Source organism: Colius striatus, chromosome 15, assembly GCF_028858725.1.
Source record: "Colius striatus isolate bColStr4 chromosome 15, bColStr4.1.hap1, whole genome shotgun sequence".
NCBI classification, from domain to species: domain Eukaryota; kingdom Metazoa; phylum Chordata; class Aves; order Coliiformes; family Coliidae; genus Colius; species Colius striatus.
The window spans coordinates 3139086-3151595 of record NC_084773.1 but is presented as its reverse complement, the minus strand read 5'-3'; the positions used below and the strand labels follow the sequence as shown (position 1 = coordinate 3151595).

General features: G+C 41.1%; 1 protein-coding gene across 7 annotated transcripts in view; it reads right to left on the bottom strand.

Annotated features, from left to right (window-relative positions):
• The window catches only part of FBLN2 (fibulin 2), a 129914-nt gene that overhangs the window by 32874 nt on the left and 84530 nt on the right, over window positions 1-12510 (bottom strand). For all 7 annotated transcript variants that reach the window (XM_062008458.1, XM_062008457.1, XM_062008453.1 and 4 more), the window contains 2 exons: window positions 6169-6280; window positions 1463-1592 (listed from right to left, as the gene is read on the bottom strand). In XM_062008458.1, the coding sequence (XP_061864442.1) occupies window positions 1463-1592; window positions 6169-6280 (242 nt within the window). The remainder of the gene's footprint in view (window positions 1-1462; window positions 1593-6168; window positions 6281-12510) is intronic.

Sequence of the window (12510 nt, the reverse complement as noted above, 5' to 3'; positions counted from 1 at the left end):
ACAAAGCTGTTTAATTCCTGACACTCAGCCAGAGCAGTCACTAACAGTGGAGCCAATGAGGGGAGACACAGCTATACACTGTCAGCATTTGCTGTGAGGTCACCTCTGAATGTTTAACTATAATAAAACTCAAAAGTCCTTCTTAAAATCTCAACACTCTCAATATTTTTTTCATTTCTATTCTTTGTTATGCAATTGCTCCAATAACTAAGGAGCTAAAGGAGTTAAAGAGCAGAGCAAAGCTGTTCCTTCGGTAATATCACCAGTTCGGATGCTTTCTCTTGAAGGAAAGCATTACACTGACAGTGCCAGGAGTGTCAGTTGAACTGACACGAGGAGCTATGGCACGGGAGTATTTTGTAACTTGTTTCAGTTCAGACAGGAATGATTAAGTTTACCCTCTCTGTTTCTTTCTGAGGAATGCCATGTGTGACAAGACTTACTCCATGGCTTATGCTCTGTCTGGCATGCAAAAGAGCCATGGTGAAAACCCAAAGAATAACATCTGTCAAACTTCAGAAATATTAATGTCTTTTCCCAAATGCATGAATCCTCTTCTTATTCTAAAGGCAGACTCTAGACTCAAGTAAATAACAGTTCTGAAAATGACAAATTGGCATAGCTAATTAAACTGTAAACTCTGCAGTAGGTGTCCGTGCATTTTGCTCTTCCAGTGAGCAATTATCCACAAGAATCACCGATGTATAAGAACAGACAGAACTAATCAGTCTCCTGCTGAGACAACAGAAGCTGCACTTAAGCTTAGATACAGCTATGTAAATTATTATCAGAGTGAAATGAATTTTGAAATGCACTCTTCTGATAAAAACAAGACAAGTGAGCAAGGAAGATGCTGAATCTTCAAACTGGTTTAAATTGGTTTGGCTCCACTGACTCTCGTAAAGCAAATCTCATTTATATAAGCTGAGGCTGCGCCTCATGATTTGTGATTTGAACCATTTGTTAATGGTCTGCCTTTATGTATGAGGAAAAGCTTCCATCATCATCTAAAATGCTTGTTCCTCTAGTCCACTGTTTTGTTTAACTGAGAAATGAGGCTGCAATTCAACACTGTAACCCAGCAAACTATTCAGTAATGGGTTTTGCATTATATCTTTGATTAAGTTTTGCCCTACCATTTTCTTCTACACCATACATTAAAAAAATCTCCTAAAATGGTCTTTTCAGCTGTTTCCAAACTGAGGCAGCAGAAGTAATGCAGCAAGTACAATCTTAAAAATGAAAATGGAAATAATTCAAACTGACATTACTGTGAGGTTTTAAACGGGGCTGCATCACCAGGCCAAAGAAACCCAAACACAGTGTCATTTCCCTGCCACATTCCTGCAACTTCACCACTCCCTCTGCTCCACAGCAATGTTTGAAGAAATCGCTGCTAAAGGCAGGAATGAGTTACACCTTCTGTTTGAACAAAACCTCTAGAAACATGACAGAGACACACCTTATACGATGATCCCCCACAGGACTCGCTCTCCTCGGGCCCGCACGCATCACCCTCCTTGGCAGCGATCATGCCGGCCAGGCAGCTGTTCTCCCTCACGCTGGACACGCAGCACTGCTTCTGAGCAACTCTGCAGAGGAGCAGCAAGGTCAGGCACTCACTGACAGCCAGAAGACATCAGGATGCAATGGAAAAAAAACCCCAGGTCTATTGAATTCATAATACATCCCATAGATTTGGTCTCTCTTTGACATGTGTGTGAATACCAGTAGAATATAGACGACAGCACTGAGCTTTGCAGGACCCTTCCCCCACCACCCTCCCCCATTTCTAAAAGATCACAGAATGGTGGGGGTTGGAAGGGACCTCAAGAGCTCATCTAGTCCAACCCTCTTGCTAAAGCAGGTTCCCCTCAATCAGGTCACACAGGAACGTGTTCAGGTGGGTTTGGAAATGTCCCACGAAGGAGCCTCCACACCCTCCCTGGGCAGCCTGGGCCAGGGCTCCCTCATCTCACAGTGAAGTAGTTTTTCCTTATGTTTTCCTTTAAGTGTAATGTTTTGTGTTCCAGGTTATGGCTATTACCCCTTGTCCTGTCACTTGAGACAACAACAAAAGGACAACAAATGCCTTTTAAATATTTGTAGCTATTAATGAGATTCCCTCTCAGTCTTCTCTTCTCCAGGCTGAATATTCCCAGGTCCTGCAGCCTGTGTACCGATAAATGCTCAAGAAGTCTCATGTTTAGATCACTGTCTCAAAGACTGGTCACCAATACCCCTTATAGCTCTTCTATCTTTATGCAGCAACCCTTCTTCCCCGTGTTTTGCTTCTCAGAAGCCTTCAGAAGGTTTCAGAATCAGAAAACAGACACAAACCTTCTTCTCTGGAAAGTAAGGAATGGAAAATGCATTCATACACAGTTCCTTCCCCATCAACCAGAGAACTGAGCCTCTGGATAAGACATGAAGAACGTGTCATATCACAAAACACTTATAAGCTCCAGAATTTAAGCTTTCCTCCAGCTTCAGCTGTCAAAGAGAAGGTTGTGGTTGACTCAGTCACTGTATAGGAAGTACTTTGGGAACACATCTTTAGTATATATGACTCTTCAAATCAAACATTTTAACAAGATTCACTGAAAGTTGAAGTGAAATAGATTCAAAATCTAAATGGCAAATTCCTAACTGAAATAGGATAGATGTTAGTTGAAATAATAAGACCATCTTCCCCACTACTTTAAAGTCTATAGTGGCTTTTCCCTCTATCCCTTGAAAGGGTGTTTCTCTCATTCCTGTACAAAACCACACCATCCCTTTGGCTTTACTGCATGACCCTGCCTCTCAATCCATGCAGCATGGAGACAAGCAGCACCCAGGAGGCAAAGAGGGATGGCTGAGAGCTGTAGGACACAACAGTTCTCCTGGGGGAGAATTATGCTATGTTGAGTATGTTACCTATAGATTGGGCATATGTGACAGATGAACATGTTAAAACTCAGATGAAATAATATCTTGTGTTTTGAGTGAGGGTAAATTTCTGTTCTGGACAGATTTGGTGGTAGGAAAGAATCAAGCACTAGGAAGGAAGGAATCCTCTCTGTCTTTTGCTGCTGCGTTGTCACAGGGCACATTGCCTTATGGGGTATCTTGGCCAGGATGAATGGGAGGTTGAGGCATTTTCACAGTCACTGCCTCATAGCAAAGCAATTCTCCTGCAACAGAATGTTTGCAAGTGAATAACTTTCATCAGTCAGCTACGGTTATTATGGCAATAAAATACAGTTGGCATAGGAAACAAAACCTTTCTTTTCTGAGGAGAATCTATTTCCAATCCACAGCTCTCATCAATTGAAAAGGGAAAAAGAAATCACCAGGAAAGTGATGTCTCTCATTCCAATAGAAACCAGGCAGTGATGGCCACTTGGCCACTTTCCCAAGACCAACGGCTTCTGGTGTCAGCCTCACACTAACATTTTCCTGGTGGGTAGCAGAGGAGAGATGTGACCAGGAAGCAGTGGTTTCAGTTTGACTACAGGAAGGGGATTACCACCTCCACATGCTTTGTTTTCAAGGAAGTTAGTTTTCTAATCCAGTATTAATTGCCAACTGGAGAAATAACAATTTCTTGAGCAATGAATGCTTATTCTCAAAATACATTCAAGTACCAGCAACTTCAGTATTATTGCTCACATGAGACTTAGAAGCTTTCATGGTTTTATTTATTTAAAGAAAAACCTGACTGAAAGTTATTATCATTTGTAGAAATGATAAAATGCTACCAGGAGCAGTTTTATATAGGATTTATGTTTTTTATGTAGAAGGTGTGCAAAGTGTTTACTGTATTAAAACACTGGGATCTCTATAGATTCATGCTCTTCTGAAATTGACTTTTAGCCATGAAAAAAAGCATACCATATATTTCCCACATGAAAGGAACAGTACTGTCTGGAGCACTGGAATATTCACTGGCCATTTCTTATTATGGTATTTCTTTAACTATCAGCACAGCTCTGTTTCTGTTACCCTATTATGAGAATGTAAATGGGAAACTGTGTTACCCACATTCTCTTGTTTCTTCCTTACAAACCTACTCATCCACAGACCAGGTAAACGTGCTGTTCCTTCAGAGAAGATCCAGAACATTTCTGCTTTAGAGGAAGTTAATGAGTTAAGATCAGCAAAATGAAGTCAATGTATTAAACTGATGTGTCTAATTGGGACACTGTGTCAGCAAAAAGCAGGATCCATACTTGTACAGCTGATGTAAATGTCATCCAGATAAACATTGCTCTGTTATGATAAAACATGTATCAGCTATGAGATAAAATGTACTATACTGGGTCAGATGAGATTTCATCAGCCTAACATCCTACTTCTGGTACAGCCAGTGATAAAAGCTCTAGGAGTATTTTTACAGCTGGCTATCAATTGTCTATCTAAGAATTTCCTGCAACTCACTTTAAGTTCATTCATCTTGTTACTGCACATGCTTTCTTTCAGGTAGTCCCAGTTAGAAACATACAATGGTAGAGGTTGAAAGGGACATTTAGAGGTCATCCTACAGTTCCCATCCTATAGTCAGTGGTGTTGGTTACTACACAGAGACAGGCCAAATGAATATCCAGAGACATTAAGACACACCAACAAATAGCTTTAACATTTATGTTTTGCCACTTGAAAACCACAAAATAGCATTTGTAAACAACAGACATCTCAATCTGCAACCTCTCTGTAAACACCTATGGCCTCAGCAGATGCAGAGGAGGCTTCACTTCTTTGCCTCAAATGAAAAAAGCAATAAAAATCAATCCTTTAGTGCAGTGATGGACATTGTAAACCCCAAGGACTGATGGAAAACTACCCTGGCAGAACAGCAACTAATTTTTATCATTAGTCTCTATCTTCTACTTTTCAAAATCTTTAGATACTGAGCTGAGTTAGTGGACAGACTCTCTGGAACCTGTACCTACTTGCAGGCATTCTAGCACATGAAACTGAGCACTTGAGTATGGGTATATATGCAGTGACCAGCTCTCCACACTAGCACACCTCCCAGTGGGAGCAGCAAAGTCTTGTCTACCCTTTTCAAGGTTCTGAGGCCATGGGTTTGAATACTTTGTTAAATGAAATGTTTTCCTTTCACAGAATATTTACAGGTGGCTCCAAATCTTTAAAACAGGGGCACAAATGAAATACTGAAAGCAAAGCAACTGAACTGCTGATCTCTTATTCTTTTAAATCCCAATAGCTTCACAGAGACTGGAACACTTAGGATCTGGCTTTTTCATCTAAACCCAGGCTCAGATGTGCAGGTGCAACTCATTAATGTATTGGATTTGCACCTACTTAGGCTAAGGCTGGATTTTTTTAATCTGTCTTTACCTCATAGACAGTTGGTATGTGGCAGTTATGTTATGCCAGATCCCAGTGGGGGTGGATTTTAAGCTCCCAGTAACTTCAGAAAGGTGCAATGATACTAACTTTGATAAAAGTCTCTGTCAAATTCTTTTCAAGCTGAAAACGTTGGGATCACTCAGAAATCCATCCAGCTTATGGTGCACTGTGTGAATCTCAGATAACTGCCTTTATCCCTTCCCAAGGCCTGCTTCAGACTAGGGGGGAGGAGAGAGAGAGGGGATGAACTGTAGCTGGCGTTAGATGTTGTCCACATTACTCTGCACTCATTCTTCTTTTCTTGCTGTGCAGTTTGAATCTGGCACCCTCACTCAGAACAGATGCTACTGATACCAGCAGCAGTATCAAGGCCAACGTTCCCCACTCCAGCTGAACACAGACATCAGAACCTGGAGCCATTCACAGTAGATAATAAACACGTCCTTTAATGATTTGGATAATCACTGCATTTAGCACTTGCCAAGTGGAAGACAAACTCTGCCCTTCTATTCATCTGCAACTCCACAGATGCACATCAAACTGGGAAACAAAAATTTGTGCTCTGCTCATGTGAGAGAGGAAAAGAAACCTTAAAGGCTGGTGTTCAGATTAGATTTTGGGGAAAGGGAGGGGAAAAGCCTTTCTAATTTGTCATGACATATTGCCAGTCTACCAATAAATTATTCAATGAATGAAACAGTTCCCAGTCTCCTGGACATCCCAGGAATTGCATGATCATTTCATCAAACGGGTTTGATTAAAGTGCTGCTCTCTGTGTTAATCTGAAACGCTCAGGTTTGCCTTACATACCTGCAGATATCACCATCTGTTCCACTTACAGGGATCTCTGTGCACTCCCCGTTGTCTATAGCCCACTGCTGGCCAGCTCCACAGCAGCTCTCAATCAATTCCTTTGTGGAACCTGTATAAAACACACACCATTTTTTTTTTAGTATGGACTAGATTTGGTCCATCTCTGTTTTCTTAATTGAGAAGATCTTTAAAATAACAATAGCTCTTTTTTTGGTCTTTTTCTCCCCCTCTTTTTCTTTCTTTCCACATTTCATTTAATTATATGCAAAAAAAGCAAGGCAACTGATACCTGCAGTGTCTTGACATAGTCAATCACTTGGTAATGTCTATCAGTGAGGAACAGCAGAAGCAGATTAGGTTTTAACACAATATAAGACATAACTGATTTGAAGACAAATCCATCTCTGAACAAAACAAAACAACTCTGAAAAGTCCAATTTGGCTATTTAAGTTCATTTAAGAAGTCATTATGCTGTTGAAACAGTGACTTCACTAGCACTAGCTGAGCATGCATGAAGGTGTCCAAGAAAAGTCCACAATAAACAAACCAGAGCACACAGAATGCACACCAGTTTGGCACAGGGCACACAGAGGCTTCAGTAATTCTCTTATACCATACTATAAATATGAATTTTCACTGATGAGTAACAAGGAACTGAAGCACATTCCTTGTCACAGTCCCTTAATGTTCTTAGTATTTAGGAAGGGTGCTTTTAGTAGGTTTGCCATATGTAGCATTAAGAAATTGTTTCCATAAGACAGATGATGAAATTTCACTCCTTGGATTTACCTAGAGAACATACAGCTAGAGTGCCCTGCAGCTGAATTTGAGGGTTCAGCTGGTTTAAAACCATAATGAAAGGGTTTGAGAGACAAAGCTCTAACTGCCAATGAGCTCATGTAAAATGCTGGCACTAAGGTGCAGTAAGAGATGGACACATAGAGTGCTGGACTAGTTTTTACAATTTTCCTTGTGGATTACCACTTAAAATGCAAATATTCATGTTACAGGGAAATATGACTGAAGCTAGTAGATTGGCAATACACTACATACCTACTGTAGAAAACAGACTCAGGTCACATCAGACTGGAAAGAAACAGCATTTTTTGGAAGTCTCTAACAGAAGTTTACTTCATTTGCCACTCTACTGGGGTGCAAACACCAAACACAAACTACTATAAGCCAGCTAAACTGATGGTAGATTGCAAAGAGCCTGCTCCATGGCAGCAGCTGGCAAGTGCAGTGCCCTGTCATTAGGAAGATTCCTCCTGCAACTGCTCACACAGTGGATGGGCTAATGGGTCATGGGGCTGACGAGGGGCAGCAGCACCTGCTCTCTCCATCGGCACATCAGAAGTGCTGCAGTTCCTTTTAAAACAATTGATATGGACATTAGGAACTTTTTGTGCATTTTATTCCTACTTTCAGGCCAGTCTTTGGCACAGCTTGGGGTTAACATTAAGAGGAAACAAGACAAAACCACCCCGAAGCTGAGTTATGGGAGGTGTGTAGGTGCAATGGACATTGGGTAGCTCCCCATCTGAGAACTCCTTAATTAAAACCCAACAACTCACACTGCAGACCAATGTATTTTCAAGGACCCTCAGTCAGTTTTTAGGTAAATCCCTCCTGAACCAGTCCTGCTGACAATGGGATGGGGAAAGCTCTTTCTCTACACAGATTTTAGGGAAAATGGCAGGGCTGCAGAACAGCACTGCTGAAGGTGCAGGGCTCTCCTGACAAGGCTAGGCAACAAAGCTATATATTTGGAAGCCAGCCTCTGCTGGGCTGGCCTTGATCTGTCAGGGAACTGTTTTTAGGGACTCTGCATTCAACTCATTTGAAGGAGAACCCTCTCCTCCTGCACATTAACAGCAGTGTTAGCTGGCATCTTCTCCCATAGGCCAGATTTGATGAGAAAGTTCAGAGAATCCTTGGTTTTGTCTGCATTTGGTACATGGTATTAAGTAAAATCATCTTTCTTTCCAAATTTTAATGCTTTTATTTTAATAGATGACATATTTTTAGAAAAGGCTACAATACAAAACATCTGGGTTTGTGCATCCATGCTGTATAATCCAGAAGAAACAGAGACAGTACATTTCTGCTGTTGTGTACTTACAGCAGTTGTCCTATGCTACCAGTTGTTCTAGAGTTTCTTGTAAAGCTAAGTAGTCATTAGATATGAAGAGTCAGATGTTTAGGGGAAGTGTAGCTCTGTCTTCGGTGTTAAAAAATATTGGCACTTGGACAAATAATACAACCCCCTGCAGCAGAAGGCTATTCCTTTATACTTGTTACAGCTGATTTAGGGGATAATATTACATTTTGGAAACTGGGAAGTTCTCATCACCAGCAGGGCTTGCTTTAAAAAGAGCAACTAGAAAAATTAAACACACATACACAATATAGTGGTTGTGATCATGAGATATTTGCTCATGAGAAAACAACAAGGAACTGTGTCTAACAGGAGGGGAAAACAAAAAGGGAGAGAAAGAAAGAATACATGTCCCATTACTGACCAAGAACTTGTGGGAGAGATCTCCCAAATTCCCTTTCATTCTGTGATCTTTGATCCCTGATAGCACTCGTACTCTATAAGGAGTGCATTAACAGCCTCGAGTTTGATTTGGCTGAGCAGTGTTGACCACTCCAGTTGCCAGATGAAATGCAGTTTAGAGGGTGGTCTGGCAACACAATGAAGCCATGGCAGAGCACACGTGGGGGTGTGGGCTCTGTGGTGGGGGGGTTCTGCACAGAACTTTGTTTCTGACACAGGCTCCATGCTCATGAGAAGATGGGAACATTAAACATTTCCAAACCATGATTTCCAGTGAAAATCATTCAACTTTTTAATTACATTTTTCACAGAAAAGATAAAATAGTCTGGAAAAATAACTTCATCACTGGCTCAAGAGGCTCAGAGGAGGAGATTAGAGAAGTGACAAGACACAGCTCCTCACTGCTCCAGCCATGTGTGCCCAAGCCACATGGAGCACCAAACCCTGCACCACCTGCCACCCCAGTGCCCTTCTGCCCAAGCTCTTCTGCACTTTTTGTTACTGCATCCATCAGCAGTAACTCCAAACAGGCAGTAACAGGTTTGACAGTTGACAGAAAGAGGGGAAAGTTGGGCTTCCAGAACCAACCTCATCCTTTTTGTGTTCACAAGCTCCACTGGTGCAACTCCATTGTTACAAAGAGAAGGGGAAAGGTGTTAAGGTAACTAAATGTAGCATAAAAGCCATGTGCACGGTAAGGAGTGCAGATGAGTTGTGGCACAGAGAGCTCCATCTCCACCCCAAGTTCTCACTTATATGTTGGGAAAAAAATAATAGGAGTGAGGGAGAAAGTGAGGATGCACTTCAAACTTCTGTAAACTTCACTTTGTTTTCTTTGTGGCTTCAGGTAGAGACAGCCCAAAAGAGACTTGAAGTCATTGCAGCCTTACCCTGTACAGGTCAGCTGCAGAGAGGTTTTGATGACTGAAGCTGCTTCTATCCTCCCACATTGCCATGTTCATGCTCACACACCAGAGCACATAGCACTGTAACAAACTGCAACTGGACTTCATTTTATGCAGCAGATTAACAGTGTTGAAAATATACTCCCATCTTGAAAGCTGTATTACGTGTAAGAGTTGCTATATGACGTGAGAGGGATGATGTGTGCAGTTAGACTGTGCAGGAAATACACCTGGTACCAGATAATTACAAACCATTGCCATAAAAGTTTTGCAACAGTGTTTTAATTGAGTCCCTTGGTGGAAACACCATTCATTTTACCAAGTGTTGAATCACAGATGTTGCTACAGCATTGCTAGCTTTAAAACATCAGAAGTTACTAATCTCTATTGCAGTAATCTAAGTGATTTATAACTCAAGTGAAATGAATTGCTCATTCCTCACTAAAGACTCGATGTCAGATTGCTCTACTGAAGTGCTATGCTAGTAAGCAGTCTTATTTACAAAATACAATGCCTTTTGTTATGATCTTATGAATAATTACATCTGAATGCAGTGATAGTAAAATGAACAAACTGTTGTGTTTTACCTCAATCAGGGATTGCAAAAAGTAATTCATAATAAGACTCAGAGTCATTAGCATGGATTGATGATATTTTGATTAGGCATCAGTAAGAACAAATATATACAACTAGATACATGCACAAGGCTGAAGATCACACAGCTTCTATGCTGGATGGAGACTTCCAGTTGTATGTTTAACAGACTTTGAAATACTTCACACAGAGCTTTGATTGTTTGAGGCTTTCACGATATTGGCAGATTTTGAAGTAGATTTGCATCTGCTCATGGAAAAAAAGGGAATTTGATTTGAGAACACCATAATCCTGAATATTTGTCATACTGTGTGCACCTTTGATACTCCATAGAATCATTTAACAAGCTCTACTATAAAACAGCATCATGTCCCCTCACTTGTTTTCAATTTCTAACTTATCTCCTGCAACTATCACACTACATCACTCTGAAGATATGAACTGAAGTACACTTTGGCCTAATCTCAAAAGTTTGTGTATTGTCATTTAGGGACACTTAGAATTTAATTCAAATATTTAAAGAAACTTTGACTGTCATGTCTCAGTGCCTGGTCAAACCCAACTCGCAGTGGGATGGCCCCCCACTGACTTAGGGTCACATCAAGGTTTTCCATAGCCACATGATATCCACACAGCTTGTACATGTTGCTATCCAGCAATTTCACCTTTCAGCTAGAAAAATATGGTATGGGGGGGGTTGTGTATGTATTCTCACAAGTGTAGCTGAAGCTCAACACATTACCCTGAGCAAAACACACAGTTGAAGTCTACTGAATAATTTCTCCCCAGTCACACAATAGTCATAAGTTTGTTAGGGACTTTTTTTAGGGTTTGAAAAGGGATTTTAAAAGAAAAGCCTCTTTCCCTTTGTTTCCTCAGCCTTCACAAATCATGTTTCCAGAGTGAGAAAACATCAGACAGCTCTCTGACTGCTCAAAAAGGGACAGAATAGTTCAGTTTCTTGCCACTACAGTTTCACTGATTTCGGCTCCACCTGAATTGCCACTCAGAACATTTAATTGGCTTAACACCTTTATTTCATTCCTTTCTTCCAATCTCACTTTAGCTTTGCAGCCCTGCAGAATATTTACATTGACTGACCAACTGCTGTTGTGCAAACAGCCATTCTTTGAGCAAATGCATTAACTCACTGACTAGTCACTGACAAGTAGCAAATCACTGACTGAGCTATTAGGCATGGTTTATCTACCACTGTCCTGTTTCAAATGCTGCTTCTCTCTATGCAGAACACAGACAGATAGATCTTAAGACTATAGCACCTCCTCTCATGATTAAAGCAGCGAGCACTGACAATCACACCAACCAATCCATGCAAAGCCTTCATGGGTTAAATCTTGGCCATTAGCTTCAACAGTACCAAGATTTCATTCAGTTGAAGCACATAACGATTTTCCTTCCTACTAAAATTATTATAGGAACCATGACATCTTAAGTGACCCTTTAAGAGTCTCAGACAGTAATTTTTATCTACAGAGATCTCTGTAGACAGACATAATGCAGGAGTTGGATATAACCCCTTGATCCAAGAGACAGGTAAACTTCAAAAACAGTGTTATTTCCAACTAACATTACCTGTTAGCCAGGGAAAGTTAGTGCACCGTGTTCCAGCTAAATCACCAGGCATTTTAGAGTCAGCTTGACCTTATCAATCCTGAGCAGCTCTGTCTCTTCACTGCAGGCTTTAATCTCATGTTAATTGCTCCCATGTGAAAGAGGCAATGTTCATACCTCCATAACTCAGCTGAGCTCCTGTTCTTGTGATGAAGCATGTTATTCAGCAGGAACATAATTTATCTCCCCTAAAATTACAGTACTTATTCTTTTGGAAGTGGGGGATCTAAACCCCAACAAACAACACAGGATCTTGCAAGGAAATGAGCTTGTGCACTAACATTAATTTTGATCTGGAACATGCTGGAAATGAGGCACTCCATCAAGATGCAGCTTGATTTTGAGGATCTCATTGCTCATCCACAGGGACAACTGGCAGCTGTGACTGCTATAACATCAGTTTGAAAAAAAACAGCTGCACAAACTGCCCAAGTCCTGAGGCAGCATAAAGCAATCACCCCACAGAGCTCAGCAGAGCACCCTCACAGCCCAGCATCACCTGGATGAAAGGCAGCAGCATCACATCAGGTTAGCAAAGGTGCCTCTGAGAGCAGTTAATGAGCCTCCCCAGCAGAACCTGTGGTGGTTTATGATTTGCCAAGTAGCAAATCACAAAGACTGACTCCTGAGGTACTGGACTACATTA